Raw genomic sequence first — 18,165 nt, forward strand, 5'->3', positions numbered from 1 at the left:
CGAACGCTGTAAAGAGTTCGAAACGTCGGGATGTATTATAAATTCAATATACGCGATATAATCAGTTTTCATAGTTTTATTTCATATATATTTTTAATTTCAGCATTAGACATATTAGTGTCGTGTAATAACACGTTATAAAGGAAATATTTATTAAAGTGAACCTTTAATCCAACGGCCTAAATTTTTTGTGCTGTCTTTAGCATATCACGTTACAGCGTTACAGCATTAGTAAAATTCTACTTTATTAAATAAAGTAAATTTCTACAATATTTCACTAAAAACACCTTTTAATAAAAATAAAACGAAAATTAAGAAAACGGTTTATATTTCGTTCATTAATAGGTAAAGCAGTATTAGGAATTTCGTGCATTAGGTAATTAGGTATAACAACTTTAGGTGTTACGTGCATTAGGTATATTAGCTTTGGGTATTTCGTTCAATAGGTAAATCGATCAAGTTTAGGAGTATCGTCTATTAGGTATATCGATTTTAGGTACTCCGTCCTTTAGGTATATCGACTTTAGGTATTTGGTATTTCGTTCATTAGGTATATCAGCTTTAGGTGTATCGTCTATTAGGTATAATAGCTTTAGGTGAAACGTGCGTTCGTTAGGTAAAACGTGCATTAGGTATATCGTGCATTAGGTGTTTCGTCCATTAGGTTAATTGAGATTAGGTATTATAAACTTAGGTCATTCAATGTTTTGGTAAAATGATAGTTAGGTAATTTAAAAATAGGTGAATCGAGCATAGGTGATTCAACATTAGGTAAATCAATTTTCGGTATTCTGATATGTAACCTTATTTCAAGTTTCAAGCAACTCGCCAAGATCAGAGATTACTACAATTTTAACCTTAGGCATATGAGATGGCTGTTTTTTGCTATTTATGTAGCATAAATGCTATGTAAAATAACAATAAGTATATGAGCGAAGAATGTGATACACACATCATCTCCGACGCATAATACTTGCACAATACCCCTGGGAATATGTGTGTAACCGGTGGAATTGTGGCTGGCTCCCACGGCCTTACTGCTAAAAACAACAATGGTGTGGTGCGTTATTAAGGATCCGTTGTGAAATATGTGGCGTGCTAATGCTGCCTGATGAGGTTCCGGGCTGTGACACCTGGTGTGTTAATTTTTTTTTCTACTCGTCGAGTATAATCTGTGTATTACAACTTCATATGCAAAACTACAACCTTACTCTTTTCAACGTTGGATAGTCTATGGCACTTCCGACTCAAGCATAAGAATTTTATCGATACGGTTAGTCAATTATAAAAATTTTGAAAATAGAACTTCATACATTTCAATAAAATATTTCTTGTTTAAGGAGACTCGATTCAATGCAAATTAGCCTACTTAAACGCATCTGCTTTGTGATTGGTTGGCCAAATAAAACATTTTATTTTATGTAGTAGTAGAAACAATTGCTTCATAAGTCAGAAACGCGCATGTGACACCCTTCATATAGCAACATCCATACCCTACGAAAACCGCTTAGCGTAGCTTGTTAGTCTCCATAGGCTACGGTGGCCAAAATCGAGAAAAAAAACTGTCTTAAAATTGAATTTAGCGCGGAGCAGGTACCAGGGCCTCATGAGTTACGAGGAGGTGTCGTTGACCAACCCGCCGGGGGCGCCGGGCCCGGCGGCCGGGGCGCGTACGAGTATGAAGGTATCGCGGGTGCGGCAACTCGCGTATCTTAGGTATACTTTTGGTTTGTTTACCTATATGATTCTACTAGTTGAAAGTATTATTTTTTATCTCGTAGAAAAAGTATTGTATACAATAGTGATATAATCAAGCTTTTCAATCTCGTACCTTAACTTAAGCAACTCAGCAAGCTTCGTTGCTTAAACACGGTACTCGACTGAAAATCTCTCTATTATATCACGATTGTATAAAATACTATTAATTACCTTCGCACTCTTCGCAGGTGCCAGAATATTTTTTAATGGGGCATTTGAATGGAACGCAAAGTGTTTATATGTCTACAAACAGTGATCGATGATCTCCCGGGCGTAAATGTTGTATATTCATAGTAATTTAACCGACTATCTTTCAAATTTCACTATTCAATTTGGCCCTTGCTTACGTCACGTGACCACTTCTCCATACAAATGTAGTCCCCATTTTCCTCTCTGGATAATAACAATACAGACAATATTGTACCGCAATTTGATGTATAAAACCACAGATATGCCCCTTCAAGTAACGGAAAACTCAACGTCGTGTCGTATCAGGCTGTCAAGAAGAAGGCAGAGGACCGACATACATGGAAATTGCTCCACCGACAAGAGCCTAACCCTTAAATGAGAGTGTCGGATATTGAGAGCACTCTATCCAGAGTTTCGGTGTGGCGCCGGACAATTTAGTCCGATTCAACCCCACCAAGACACAAGTTTTCGCGTTTACCGATAAAAAAAACCCGTTTACTGTGGTTCGAAGGCACACAGCCCTTACCATGTCAGGGAGTATTGGGATCCTCGGTGTCGACATCTCCAGTGACGTCCAATTACGTAGCCACCTGGAAGGGAAAGCTGCGCTGGCATCCAAAAAACTCGGTGTGCTCAATAAAGCGAGGTGATACTTTACTCCGGGGCTGCTGCTATATAAATAGTGATGGGCAGCGGTAACATTCCCGTTACCAGTAAGTTTCCATTTGGGAATGTTACCAGTAAGTTACCAATGTTACTAGTAACATTCCCAAAAGACGGTAACATACGAATTGATGATAGTGATGATTTATATGAGATAAAATAAGGTCTAAAAGTTATTTTCCTAGCAAAACAAGTTATGTAGGTACAGTCAAGTATAAAAATATGGGTGTAGACAACTTACTCAAAAATATGTCCCATACCTGGTTCTTAATTCGCTGACATAAGAGCTATATATAAATCACAAGTCAGACCCAATATGGAGTACTGCTGTCACCTTTGGGCAGGACTGGCAGGAGCACCTGGATGCCAGCTTGGACCCTTTGACTCAGTCCAAAGGCGCGCTGTACGAATCGTCGACGATCCCAAACGCACAAGCGGTATTGAACCTTTGAGTCTAAGGAGAGACTTTGCCTCCTTGTGTGTGTTCTACCGCTTGTAAAATGGGCTGTGCTCTGAAGAATAAAATTGTTTAACATGAGTCGCTTTCTATCACCGCACCGCTCGCCGTCGGCAGGGTGTTCATCCTCACACCCTAGAACCCAAATGGTCGCGTACTGTGCGGTTTAAGAGGAATTTCCTCCCGCGGACGCTCCGGCTTTGGAACGAGCTCCCTGCCGAGGTTTTCTCGAGGGGCTACAGTATGGGGTTCTTCAAAAAAGGAGTGTACAGGTTTTTTAAATGGTCGGCAACTCGCATGTTATATCTCTGGTGTTGCAGGCGTCCATAGGCAACGGTGACTGCTTCCCCACAGGCGGGCCGTATGCTTGTTTGCCACCGACGTGGTATTAAAAAAAACCTATATGATGATGAAAATATTTTTCATAATGTCAGTATCCAGGGAAGTAAATGGGGATGGGGACTACGTTTTTTATGGAGACGGAAAAGCAGTCGTCCACTATACTATACTCTTAAACATTAAACTGTAATAGAATAGCCGAAAGTTAGACCAAGATAAGTCTGCAACGATTTTGATAGCACACGCAGTGCAAGTGTTATTTATGCGTCATAATTTCATAGAACTTTGACGTTTAAAATAACACTTGCACTGCGTGTGCTATCAAAATCGTTGCAGACTTATCTTGGTCTAACTCTATTAATGTTTTATTTCACACTTCTACTGAAACTTGGCATGAACACTTAAGTTTTTTATAAATAAATAAAAATCATTTATTTATACCACGCCGGTAGCAAACAAGCATACGGCCCGCCTGATGGTAATCGATCACCGTAGCCTATGGACGCCGGCAACAGTGCAACTCCAAGGGTGTTAGGCACATCTACTTATACACATTACATAAATAGTTTAAATAAAAGCAAACGAATTATTTTCCATTTTTTATAGTTTTACAAAACTTTTCCTATTATTTACAAAATTATCTTAGCCTAATATGATCCGAAGGTGATATCGTGAAGGGGGGCAGCGCCTCCCTGTGGCAAAGCGTATTCTTTTAGGAGCTGATCCAGCATGGAGAAGGGTTGGCTTTGACTCCTCGGCTGTTGGAACTGGTTCTGTTGATACCTGGGTTCAGCGGGCGCTGGCGCGAAGTTTTGGGAGTACTCGACCTGGGGCTTGGGAGTGAAGGACTGGAACTGGGGAGCCGGTCGGAAGTCCGGCTGCCTCTGGGGCTGCGGTCGCTGGGGTTGCGGCTGCGGAGCGGGGTTGAAGAAGCTGTCGCGGTCGATTGGGGCGGGGGCCGCGCCGGCGAACAATGCGGGCTGAATAATATATTTGATATATTATATTATATTATATTATATTATATTATATTATATTATATTATATTATATTATATTATATTATATTATATTATATTATATTATATTATATTATATTATATTATATTATATTATATTATATTATATTATATTATATTATATTAGGTTTAAAGTTTTTCTTTTCTCGACTTTAAAAATCGGTATTAAGTCGATGTCCCGCCTTGAGACACTCAAGGAAGAGGAGCATCGGCTTCCCCAATATATATAGTATTTCCTAGTACTTTAGATAAAATAGTAGTTGTATGGATGGCTGCTTGCTTTTGTAAAATGTGTATGTTTATTTGTGCATCTAGTTTGTCTATATATCTGTGTAAGTTTTTGGCTACAATACCGGTGGCTCCTATTACTATCGGGATTACTGTGGCAGGCATTTTCCATAATCTCGTTACTTCTGTTCTTAGTAGGTGATATTTGCTCAGTTTTTCCACCTCTTTTGGTCCTATGTTGTAGTCTGATGGAACAGTAATATCTATTAAGTATATGTGCTTTTGTATTTTATTTATGTATATAATATCGGGTCTATTGTGAGCTACTGTTACGTCTGTTTGAACCGGTATCTCCCACATTAGCTTTGCAGTATCGTTTTCTATTACCTGTGGTTGCGTTAAAGTTTCTTTCCACCAAAGGTTATTGACATTGAATTTATGCTTTCTTGCTAGTGACCAGTATAATATTATATTAGTGTAATATTATATTATATTATATTATATTATATTATATTATATTATATTATATTATATTATATTATATTATATTATATTATATTATATTATATTATATTATATTATATTATATTATATTATATTTGTTAATACAAATATTTGGTAAATTAGATTGAATCAGGAGACAATAAAGTTACCTTTTTATCTTCACATTTTAATATTTCAAAAACAGGCCTCAATGGATATTGAGTAAAATGGATTAAGGATGACTCACGTTAGACCGGGCCGTGACCGGGCCGGAGCTTCCGGCGCTTCGTTTTCTATGGAAAGCATCACGTGATCACCTGTCATGTCAAAGAAAAGTAAACGCCGGAAGCTCCGGCCCGGTCACGGCCCGGTCTAACGTGAGTCACCCTTTATGCGATGGATAACACAAACGCAATTCTTCCTATTCGTAATTCCCATACAATATGGATTCCACACAACTGCAGTTTACTACATTCGTAATTTTACACAGTCTATATTTTGACGCAATCGGGATTCTTCCTATTCGCGATTCTACACAAAATGAGTTTATCGCAACTGCAGTTTACTCCATTCGTAATTCTACACAGTCGATATTTTTACGCACTCGGGATTCTTCCTATTCGTAATTCTGTACAGTATGGATTCAACGCAACCGCAGTTTACTTCATTCGTAATTCCACACAGTTATTAAGAATTGCGTTTGTGTTATCCATCGCATAATCCAGTAAAATATCATACCAAACTATGGATCAGGAAATACAGTTTAAATAGAATGAGCTCTCTCTTTGATTATTTAATAATTATACCTAACCACGTATTCCTGTCGGTTGAATTTCAGAATTCCAGGCTGAATTTTGCTTACTAAAGTCACTTTCTCCACCAAAATAATTCAATCTCTTTCAGTAGTTTTTTAACCGACTTCAAGATTTCAAAAGGAGGAGGTTCTCAATTCGGTGGTATGTTTTTTTATGTTTGTTACTCCATAACTCCGTCATTTCTGGACCGATTTTGAAAGTTCTTCAAACAAATGTAGTCCCCATTTTCCTTCCTGGATATTGACTTAACGGAAAATATATCTACGCAATTTATTGTATATTGTATATAGATGCCTCTTTATTTGATTTTTTGATTATTATGAAAATTAGGAGCGAAAAACAAATTGCAAACAAATTTTTAGGGTTCCGTACCTCAAAAGAAAAAAACGGAAGCCTTATAGGATCACTCGTGCGTCTATCTGTCTGTCTGTCTGTCCGTCTGTCTGTCTGTCTGTCTGTCTGTCTGTCCGTCTGTCACAGTCTATTTTCTCCGAAACTACTGGACCAATTAAGTTGAAATTTGGTACACATATGTAAGTTTGTGACCCAAAGATGGGCATGTAACGTAAACAAATGAATTTTAAAAATGGGGGCTACTTTTGGGGGGTAAATGACAAAATTAAAAAATAAAGTTTGACAAACTATATCGTGTTACATATCAAATGAAAGAGCTTATTGTATCTCAAATATTGTTTTTTTATAATTTTAGGATAAAGAGTTTAAAAGTTATTCAAGAAAAAAGGCAAAAAATGACCATTGCCCCCCTTTATCTCCGAAACTACTGGGTCTAAAATTTTGAAAAAAATACTCAAAATAATTGTTTACCTATAGATGACAGGAAAACCTATTAGAAATGTGCAGTCAAGCGTAAGTCGGACTTAATTACTTAGTTTTTGATCCGTCACCTACGGGTTTTTTAGACATTTCACATAAAAATACATTGTTTAAATTGTGTAATGTACGGAACCCTTGGAACGCGAGTCCGACTCGCACTTGGCCGGTTTTTTTTTAAAGCTCCGGATTCATACTGATATATGAGAGGAAAAGGGCACTACGTTTGTATGGAGAACCGGTCGTCCCATTTTGTCTTATCACAACATCCTCCTGTTTATGTCACAACTAACTACATGCGGCTACTGCACCGATAACACAAGCTTACTTTTGGTGGCGCGGGCGCAGACTGCTGCGGCCTGTACTGTGGCTGAGGCTCAGGCCTGTACTGTTGCTGAGGCGGCTCCGGTCTGTACTGCTGCTGAGGCGGCTCTGGTCTGTACTGCTGCTGAGGCGGCTCTGGTCTGTACTGCTGCTGCTGGGGCGCGCGGTAGGCGGGCTGGGGGCGCGGCTCGGGGCGCGGTGCGGGCCGCGGGGCGGGCACGGGCTCTTCGTAATCGTAGTCTACAGACTGCGCGGGAGCGCGGCCGCCCTGGAATAATATAAATAATGTAAAATTAAATTAGGATTTTTACAAGTTTAGGTACTTAGTCAAGGTTAAAAATAACAAGGAAGAGCTCCATACGGAAGACACTTCTGGGTACATATTTAGTTTGTAGTATTTCTTTAATTAAGATTCCGCTCTGATGTAACGTTTGCCAATGTAACGTTTAAGGGAGTTATGACTATGACTTTTTATGGTAGGGAAAGTAAATGAAGAACTACCAACTCGTTATCAAAATTAAATATTTATTAAAAAAAGACTAAATTTATAGGTAGGGTCGTGGGTGGTCAAGGCACGTCTAAATTTGCTCCCGAGATCCGGTAATGCCCTGGCTGACCGAAGGTCCGGATCCGGAGCAGGTAGGTCCCACTCGGCAGCGCTGAAGAGGAGCAAGGGGCGACGGACGACTATGGCTCCAACCCAGCTGTCGAGGTGGTAGGTGGTGTGTTGGTGCTTGTCAGCCGTCGGTCTTGGCTTTAAGTAATAACCACGCACCGCGGTTTTGTACCACAGTTGTGTGTCTACATGAGTTTCATGAGTGATCCCCATTCCTAGCCTATGCTCTACGGTGCACCTGGCACATCATTATATAAGTATGCAGACAAAGGTGCTGGCATTATTGAAAATCGTGTCAGTTAGGTATGGTATATATGTATGTAGGTATACTAACTTAAACATTGTCATACCAATAGCCAGTGATGCCCTCTTCCGCTGATTTAAAACCCTTACCTACCACGGCTAGTGATTCTGTAGTATCAGTGACTTTGGTGATCGATCGCAAGTAAACTTATCAAGAAGGGTGGGTAGCGTCACAGTAATGTCCTTTCGCGCGGACTGTCTTACTGCGCGGACTGGTCGTACCTACTCCATCAAGATTGCTGAATCAGTAGTAATACCTGTGATTTCGGTGGTCGATCACGAGTAGACTCATCAACAAGTGTGGGTGGCGCCACGGTGATGCCCTCTCCCGAGGGCTGGAATCCATACTTGTTTGCGCCGTACTCGATCACGCGCAGCTGGAATCAGAGAAAAAAATAATATATTTTCTTTGCTGTGGCAAAATAGGGTTGTTTCCACATGTTGAATTTTATAACTAAAACTAGTTAAATAGATAAAAAATCCGGCCAAGTGCGAGTCGGACTCGCGCACGAAGGGTTCCGTACCATGATCTATAAAAACGGCAATAAAATCATGTTTGTTCTATGGTTAAATTTTTATTTTATTTTGTTTTTAGTATTTGTTGTTATAGCGGCAACAGAAATACTTTATCTGTGAAAATTTCAACTGTATAGCTATCACGGTTCATGAGATACAGCCTGGTGACAGACGGACAGACAGACAGACAGCCAGACAGAAAGACAGACAGAAAGACAGACCGACAGACAGACAGCGAAGTCTTAGTAATAGGGTCCCGTTTTTACCCTTTGGTTACGGAACCCTAAAAATGAGCAATTTATCACAATAAATTGGAAACTTAAAAAATATATGGGAATAATAAATAAATACTTGTTGAAAAAAAAAACATAACTTCCTAATATAAAAAAAACTATGGTACCATTCGATTCCTTACATTTTATTAAAAAATATATTGTACAACAACAACAACATAAACGCAATATTTCACCGACAAAATCGCAATTTTCTTGTTTTCCACGGCTTCTAAGCAATAGCGACGTTACATGCTGACGTCACGATGTAATGTAATGCCAATTTGTTAGAAGCGTTTCGTCAGTAAAGTGCGGGTGCCAGACTGACGATCATTTGTGACTTTTGTATTGCTTTAAGACAATGGGTCCCATACAGACATTTGATTGAATAAATTTTTAAATAAGACTATGTTTTTTAAACAGACTTAATAATTTAAATATTAGGTAGTGTGTCATTTTCTTAGAATTTTGAAATTTAAAGTAATGCCCCACTTATTTTGAGTTAATTCCTGAGCGAAGCGAGGCAATTAAAACGGAGTCCTGAGTGCAGCGAGGGATTCAAGGTCGCTCAAGACGACAACAGCTTTATCCCAAGGAGAATACTCTACTTTTCTCACCTTTTGCGAGACATTAAAAAGCAAGGCTACTTACAGGAAACAACGTTTTATTAAAACTTAGAGTACTTACCCTATTAAAAAAACCGGCCAAGTGCGAGTCGGACTCGCGTTCCAAGAGTTCCGTACATTACACAATTTAAACAATGTATTTTTAGGGTTCCGTACCTCGAAAGAAAAAAACGGAACCCTTATAGGATCACTCGTGCTTCTGTCTGTCTGTCGGTCTGTCTGTCTGTCTGTCCGTCTGTCTGTCTGTCTGTCCGTCTGTCACAGCATATTTTCTCCGAAACTACTGGACCAATTAAGTTGAAATTTGCTACACATATGTAAGTTTGTGACCCAAAGATGGACATGTAACGTAAACATTTAACAGAATATATTCGTACGTAAACATATTAATTTTAAACACGGGGGCCACTTTTAGGGGGTTAATGAGAAAATTAAAAAATAAAGTTTGTCAAACTATATAGTGTTACATATCAAATGTAAACGTACAAATTATAATCTTACAACTTCATCCTCCTGCTAATACTGCAGCGTTTTGCAACACTCGCGGCTTTTATTTTATTTTCTTTGTTTTGCGTAAATGGCGAGTTCGATTTTCAAATAAGTTCTAATTTCGCCGGGTTGTATTAAATCTCATTATAACCCGCCGTCATAATATGCTACTGAATCTCATTATAACCCGCTGGTTAATAATGAGATTTGAATTCGTGTGAAAAATTGTTCCATAGAGACCTACAGCAATAATGACTTACTTTAGGTGAGGTTTGCATGATATATATAATTGGGCAATGTCGAACATGTGGTGTGAAATGTATTTACTATCTGCATAACACCTATCTGAGGCGTCACTTTTAGCTTGCTCAATGGCCTTGAAGTTTTAAAAATGTCATACATATTATGTAAATTATAGTTGGTCAAACCAAATTGGCAGTAAATAAGAACAAAAAAAACTATACTCATCCTTTTCTTTCGGGTCTAGTACTAGTGTAAGATAAAGATAGTATGATTCTCTCTGTCTATGTTTGAAATAAGACAGTCCTTTGACAAACTATATCTAGTTTTTCTTAATCTGATATTTATATAAAATCAAAATATAGTTTGTCAAAGGACTGCCTCATCACTGTCTTTATCTTACACTAGTACTAGCACCCGAAAGAAAAGGATGAGTATAGTTTTATTTGTTCTTATTTACTACCAATTTGGTTAGACCAATTATAAATTTGCAATTGAATATTATTGGAATTTGTTAATAATGTTTTTTTTTTGGAAATTCTATACAAATAAAACTGCAAAATATAGCAAATATCTTTTATTGATTTTTTTTATAGGCGTATTGGCGGAATGTCATTCCGAACCAAAAAGCAAATATTGGTTCTATAGTTTTTTTAATGGCTGAATGCCATGATGCTGTGTCACAAACATATGTGAAATGGAAATAAAAAAAAGCAACTTTGTATGAAACTTCATTACAGACCTCTCGTCTAGCCTCTTCCCAGCCTAATATAAAGAACGTAATATCAATATTACATAGCATGTTTGTGAAAAATTCCTTTTTTGTCCTTCTTTGTCAATCAATTATATGACCTCACAACAGGCAATCTATTTAGGTACTCGGTTCTACTTTATTACGTTCTTGTCTTGCCAACGATCACGATAAAGGCAGCTTACCTTTATCGTGAGGATATCGCAGCAGATGTAGACAAACCGGTCTCAGTGACTGCTAAGTATTAAGTTTAGATGTTACTTTAACTTGATAATTTACCTTGCCAGTGTCATCCTTATATCCGTATTTGCCCTTGACCTCACCGTTTTGGGCTTTGGTCTCGATCTTGAAGGAGCCGTCGGCGGCTTCGTACCCGTATGTGTACGACCCGTCCTCATTGTGCCTGTAATTATAAATTATAATGTTTTTACCATCAGTTTTTTTTCTTAAAGATTTAGTTTAATGAAAGTTAAATAAACAAAAATAAGTCAGGATTCCAGTTTTTGATTTTCAAAGGGTTTATTTATGATTGTATGTAGAAGATCCTGGTTTTTCTTAATACTTTTATTGCGGTTCAGCATGAGTGCGTACGCTTCAGGATGGGCACGGGCGTGGAGGTCTGCTTGAGCTCGAAAGCCACGCCAACGCCAGGATCTACTGGTATTGAGTACACCACTCACCAATTGATCTCTTCAGGATAGGCACGGACGTGGAGGTCTGTTTGGGCTCGGAGGCGATGTAGCGCGGCGCGCACTAGTCCGCAAACATCGCATTCGCGCACAACGCCAGAATCGAGTGCAGGTGTACGCCGCTCACCTGTTGATCTGCTTCAGGATAGGCACGGGCGTGGAGGTCTGTTTGGCCTCGGAGGCGATGTAGCGCGGCGCGCACTAGTCTGCAAACATCGCGTTCGCGCACAACGCCAGAATCGAGTGCAGGTGTACGCCGCTCACCTGTTGATCTGCTTCAGGATAGGCACGGGCGTGGAGGTCTGTTTGGGCTCGGAGGCGATGTAGCGCGGTGCGCGCTCGTCCGCGAACTGAGCGCTCGCGGCGCACGCGCACAGCGCCAGCATCGACTGCAAAACGTAAGGTACACAAACACATTACATTCGTTTCATTTGAGACAGATCTACAAAATCAATACCTTTGTTTATATATATTTCTTGTTTAAGGCACAAATTCAAATCAGTGATATGGCTACCATAAGACACCAGATAAAATGTTGGGTCTAGGTTGCAATGACGCTATATCACAAAACTTAATTCATGTGCATTACAGTAGTAAGCGGTCGTTTAGTTACCAAACAAAGCTTAATGTTTTCCAGTAACCTAAAATTGGTTAAATAACGAAACAATACCAAACACTGTGTCGTAACGGCTATCTGGTTCAATAAATATAGTACCTACCTATTGTGTAAGGAAGGAGCCTTGACACTGTGCCGCCGCACCAAAAACTCTATTAAATAAAAGTAAAAAAAAATGTGGTTTGATCCACAAGCTAAAGCGTTTTTGAAATAGGTATGATTTTTTAATACTTATAATTTAGATGTTACTAAGTATATATCTTAGAAAAATTCAAGTAATGATGCTTGCTAAAACTAAAATGTTTTTAGATAGCAGCCCGCGGTTCGCGGGTATCGTTAAACTTCAACACCACCTACCACCATAGGTACGATCGAGCCCGGACCGTTCTAGCGTGAGTTAAGGATGACTCACGTTAGACCGGGCCGTGTCATTGCCAGAGCTTCCGGAGCTTCATTTTCTATGGAAAGCATCACGTGATCACCTGTCATGTCATAGAAAAGTAAGCGCCGGAAACTCCGGCCCTGACACGGCCCGGTCTAACGTGAGTCATCCTTAAATCCTTTATACAGAGAAGGGATCTATATATATATCTAGTAAACTGTTCCTCTGATTATAAAATGATCGTGTTGTTATTAACACAACATCATTTAACGCAGTAAAAGTATAAATATTGTCATTAACACTCATGTGTATTTTTCTTATTAAACACTATAAAAACGATACAGATTAAAAATCCATTATATTAAAGAATTATTTACTGGTCATTTAAACTGGTTTTCGGTAGATAGTGGAAAATAAATGTCATTTCCGGGTTCTTAAAATGTTAAGGTTTATTTTATTTACTTACGCGGCATTTGTTCGATTTTTTAAGGGCGGAACGGATTCATCAAAAGCTATTTTTATGTATTGTAATACCTATAATTATTTAATTAAATTTTTTAAAAAGCCCCTACATGCCACACTATACGTCTAAAAATCCATTACATGCCAAAAATGCCTTACATCATTTTGGAAAAGAGCTGATACTCTTCAAACTGCTGGATCGATTTCTATCAAACATAGCTAAGAACCACCGCACGGAAGCCACAGACAGACAGACATTGCCGTCAAACATATAACACCCCTCTTTTTGCACCGGGAGTTAAAAAGTATGAAAAATCACGATTGGCATTTGTCGAAATGTCATTATAAAATAATCACGTCCTAGGCTAGGCGTATTCAAATAAATCATTAAGTCATTTAAAATTTAATGAATTCAAGTATTATTTAACTAATTAGATCCAAAATATGTACTATGTACTTATTTCTAAATTGCAAAATTAAAATCTTGTCACTTGCGCCAAATCTGAACTGACGAAAGACGCATTGGTGGTTTTAAATTTGTTGTCTTGATTAGAATACTAATTTAACATTTGTTTTTCTTATTAAATTTTGCGTGTTTCCGGTTAAGATTGCAAAAAGAATATATGCGAAGACATAGGTAATACGCGAGAACTAACAAACGTTCACTTCGTATATTTATTTGTTTTAGTATTAATTATGATTATATTAATTTTTTTTGCATAAATTGGACAAAAAAAATCATTATATTGGCTAGTGAACATGATTTTACACATTCAATGATTTGACGAAAAGTTTGCCAATAACGATAAATAATGTATTATCTGAGTTGAGTTGATCAGACAGACAAAGGGCAGGAACGCCTCGAGGCCGCACACCGGTCCACATTCACTGCCGGACTCGGCATAATGTCACCGATAAAAGTGCTATAACTCAAACATCAACGCATTCCAATATCAATCTTATCACGACTTGATTAAGTGTGAAATGAAAGTAGTTTATTACCTTGTTTAGTCTTAATTGAAATTGAAATTGTTTAGTCTTAATGATCAAATGAAAATAAATACTCTGAATAAGCATCCGGTATGTAATAAAATACAACGTGAAGATAAAGATGTAATGAAATATATGTCACTCAAACCAAATACATATGTATGTACAGAGAAAACATGAGATATTGTTTGACAGTAAATCTTGTGACTTGACTATTGTTACAGTTATATTATAGCAATGTAAATATGGCGTCTACATAATAATTATTATATAGTAAATACGAAGGTTCGGCTTGTACGGGCCCTCGTTTTTCCCATATTCTTATATGCTGCGGAGACGTCGAAAGACTATCCGAGAGAAAAGCAATATAAGCTACTTCCTAGTATGAAAGTGGAGCGTTGCTATTAATTATACAAGCAGATTAATTAACAAATTGCTAACAAAGAAACTGGTTCACCGTGGAGACCTTATCATTGCTACTTTCATTTTAATGTCTAAACGCACAGTACTGATTTGATACAAGATTCTTGATAATTTTGTTTGAACCTAAATCAATTTGATTACATGAAAATATCCAATGAAATTCCATATGAAAGTTAGAAATAGTCGTTGACAAATGTTAACCTCAAAAATATGTCTTATTGTAATGGAATGAAAACCAAAATACCAAAACCTCAATTTCCTATCGGTCGCTTCACTCGAAGTCCAGTGCCGACAACAATTTCCTAATAGTTACGGACTGAGAATGAAATCTTGCTAATGTACTGATAGTGTATTGACGAGAAATACAACTGCGGGCTTAGCACGGTAGCATTTTTATCGCCTGTCACCATGCCTGTCACGTTCTAACAAGTATGTAAGTGCGAGTGACAGGCATAGTGACAGGTGATAAAAATGCAACCATGCTGACACCGCTGAAAAACTACAAATTCATATTCATAACTTCCCCATTTGGCTTTAAATTTTGAAATAGACGACGCCGTCTAATAAATAAACGATACGCGTCAAACCAACTCGATGTAACGCATCATAACTTCTGCACGCGCAGCCTCTGGACTAGTTATACGCAGAAGACCATCAGTTCCCTGGGCGTCCAATATAATAATGGTTTCAGGATGTTGTTGGGGCTGTCCCGTCTCTGCAGCGCATCGAGCATGTTTGCGCAAGCTCACACGGATGACTACTATGCCATAATACGCAAGAGAATTGCCTCGTTGCTCTGCAGAGTGCGGGCCAGCTCCAACCCCATCCTGACCACTGTTGCGGGCCGATACGACTCACCTATAATGCGGCATTTTGAATGTGTCATAACCGCTATTAGGTGAGTTGAAAGAATTTTATTGCTGTCTGTTTTTGTTTAGTCGCTTTCTGTTTTTTGTGTTCCACTAACACTTAGTTTTTAATCTTAATTGTTACTAACCGTTATGGGCCAGTGTTGTCTTAAATAAATAAATTGAATTGAATTGAATTGAATAAACACTGATAAGGACATTACTTCAAAGCAAGAAAAGCTAGTTTCCTGTAGCGGACTTGTCTTATCTTATTAGAGTGCTTGAAGTGGAGCAGGTATATATTTTAAGCTTAGCAGGTATTTTAAGGTTTAGATAACTGCCCACGTGCTAGTATTGCACTAACTGTATACGCAAGTATTTAACCTAGTTTGTAGTTAGATTTGTTTTTAATTCAGTAAAACGTTGTTCATGTACAACTTACATATACTCTCTTAATTTTTAAATTAAATATACCCACACTTGCATAATACGATATACGAAATGTAAAGTTGATACTTATACAATAAAACAGGCAAATATTCACATTTGTTATAAGTTATTCACACTCTTGGCCGATGTTTGCCGAAACAAACCAATTATAAGGAACATCATAAATACTCACTTTTCACTAACTTAACCAAAAGGTAAAGTAATGATATTACCGCGATCACTTCAAACTGTCAATCACAATCAATCGATACAGCGCCCATCCCTATCCCCTAATTATTAAATATAAATTTAGAACGGAGTGAACGTACCAATAGCACTAGAGCCGCCATGTTGCAAATACTGTCCGAGTGCCTGCAAGTTGCTTATATACGGAGTGCGGGGCGGCCTTTCACCAAGTTACATATTTTTTAAAGGGTGAGTAAGGGCATCTCTGATTTATTGGTTGATATGCTTTTTTTTTCATACGGTGTGATATGTTAATAAAGATAACTATTTCTATTTACTATACGGTTGCCGCAAAACCAGTGGATGAATTAAATGATGTAGACAATGTTTATAATAGTCAACCATGTTATAAATTTACCTATTACCTTAAAATCATTTATACCTAATATTTTCCGGTAAAAACCAAAATGTGCTTTAAATAATAATATATAGACTTTTGTTAAATAATGTTTAATAACAAGGCCATAAGTAGGTTCAACTTGTTAAAAACTTATCATGTGGTTTAAAAACATAATTGTATAAAGTATACTGCAAAAAATAAATGATGTAAATGACATTTCTTATTACACTTAATTACGCATTTATGGCGTCTAACATCCCTGACCTCAGCTCAGACAATATAAAGTTGATAAAGATGAATGATTACGCTACGCTAGTAGCATCATCGGGCGTGCGCATCATCGGAGCTCTACGAGTGCTACGACCACTACGCCGTAGCAGCGTAGCATTTGCCAATTATTCATTATTAGATAATTAATTATAATAGATAGTTTCAGTTAATACTGACAAACATATGCCGAAGACAGAAATTCAGCTTCTCTGTAGATTCCGGTTTTTAAATAATATTGATTCGATATTAATCGCAATCCGTTCCTTTCGCAACACTAAAATTAAATGAGGTTCTTTTAAATTTATATATTATGACCTATATGTACGCCTTCTATACTCGCACCTTCATTATGCAAGAACATAGATTGGTGGAAATGTCAAATAATAGCTAATATCATACAAATATTGCATCATTGGCAATTATGGTTAGATTTAAGAGTTTTGAATGATTCACGGTTAGTTTCACTAGACTTATATTGACCGGGATATAGACCATGATTACCTTATGTATTGTTTTTGAGCTCCCGATATTTCGACTCAGTTACATGCATCTTGTTGACGGGTGATCGGGAGCTCAAAAACAATACAAAAGGTAATCACGGTCTATAGATATCCCGGTTAATATAAGTCTAATGGTTAGTTTTATCAGTTTTAGATACTTTACATCTAATATAAGAATTATTAATGCAAATTTTAAAAGCCATGGTAATGCAGTTCTGTTATTTTTGTTATGTAGCGCATCGCCTGCATACGAACTAAAGTGCAATTCAGTCTGGCGTGGACAGAATATATTGTTAGGTTTCCACACTTACTTAACTCAATTTACACAGGTCACCTAGGTACCAAGGTTTCGTTTACAAAACATCATTAAATCTAAGTTAAGTATTCTAAATAAGCACTATGCCTAACCTCTTAGCACGATACAATTATATTATTTTTCTATCAAGAAAGCAGGCCTAAGTTCAAAAGGGACGAACACTTTACTCGGCATTCGGCAATAGCCTGAAAGTTATTTTTTTCTTTCTAAATATGCCTTCTTGCCCTATTTAGGAAGGGGGGCTTGTTGCCGTTTGTTAATGAGAGTATTAATTAAACTATTTTCCACCAGTTTCATTCATAAGGTTCACCAGGTTCATTAATAAGATTCTGTATCAAGCAAAGTGGGCGTGGATTCATAATTAAATTAAATTGTACTCGTATTTATAAAACGACGCACAACCTAATTCATTGAAGGTTAGACCTTTAAATTGGAGGCATATTTTCTTTATAGACTGAAATACTCTTATGGATATACAAAATGTATTAAAATGTTTATTTATTTAAATAACAAGATTTTTGTTAGTATTCTACAAACTAAAACCTAAAAACTATGTTATAATATCATTTATTTACATACAAGTCATTTATTTACATACAAATTTACCTCAATCTCAACAAAATTGCAAAAAAATATAATACACATGTATTACACTTCTCTTTTTAGTAATACTTCTAATAGTAGGAGATACGTTATATATGGTCGACCTACACCGATACGTCTGACGGATGAAACT

At 37.4% G+C, this 18,165-nt stretch overlaps 3 protein-coding genes across 3 annotated transcripts in view; 1 reads left to right on the forward strand and 2 right to left on the reverse strand.

Moving 5' to 3' along the window:
* LOC134746260 (protein mothers against dpp) overlaps window positions 1-18,165 on the reverse strand; it is a 118,414-nt gene that overhangs the window by 15,089 nt on the left and 85,160 nt on the right. The gene's annotated exons all lie outside the window — the stretch shown is intronic.
* Window positions 1-18,165, forward strand: part of LOC134745904 (uncharacterized) — a 125,766-nt gene that overhangs the window by 9,067 nt on the left and 98,534 nt on the right. The window lies entirely within an intron of this gene.
* LOC134741578 (uncharacterized) lies at window positions 3,993-16,151 on the reverse strand. The gene is made up of 6 exons (XM_063674414.1): window positions 16,087-16,151; window positions 11,872-11,996; window positions 11,198-11,321; window positions 8,282-8,401; window positions 7,110-7,373; window positions 3,993-4,386 (listed from the first exon to the last, which is right to left on the reverse strand). Exons 1-6 carry the CDS (start codon window positions 16,105-16,107, stop codon window positions 4,054-4,056), a joined length of 987 nt encoding a protein of 328 aa, XP_063530484.1. The 5' UTR covers window positions 16,108-16,151; the 3' UTR covers window positions 3,993-4,053.

This window comes from Cydia strobilella, chromosome 1, assembly GCF_947568885.1.
Source record: "Cydia strobilella chromosome 1, ilCydStro3.1, whole genome shotgun sequence".
In the NCBI taxonomy this organism is placed as follows: domain Eukaryota; kingdom Metazoa; phylum Arthropoda; class Insecta; order Lepidoptera; family Tortricidae; genus Cydia; species Cydia strobilella.

Bases quoted from the DNA above. Each gene is read 5' to 3' on its own strand.
- LOC134741578 (XM_063674414.1), bottom strand. From the start codon at position 16,107: ATGGCGGCTCTAGTGCTATTG. The intron at 7,374-8,281 runs GTATTACTACTG...ATATTATTCCAG, and splicing joins ATCGACCACCGAAATCACAG to GGCGGCCGCGCTCCCGCGCA. The intron at 4,387-7,109 runs GTAAGCTTGTGT...TATATTATTCAG, and splicing joins CTGCGCCCGCGCCACCAAAA to CCCGCATTGTTCGCCGGCGC.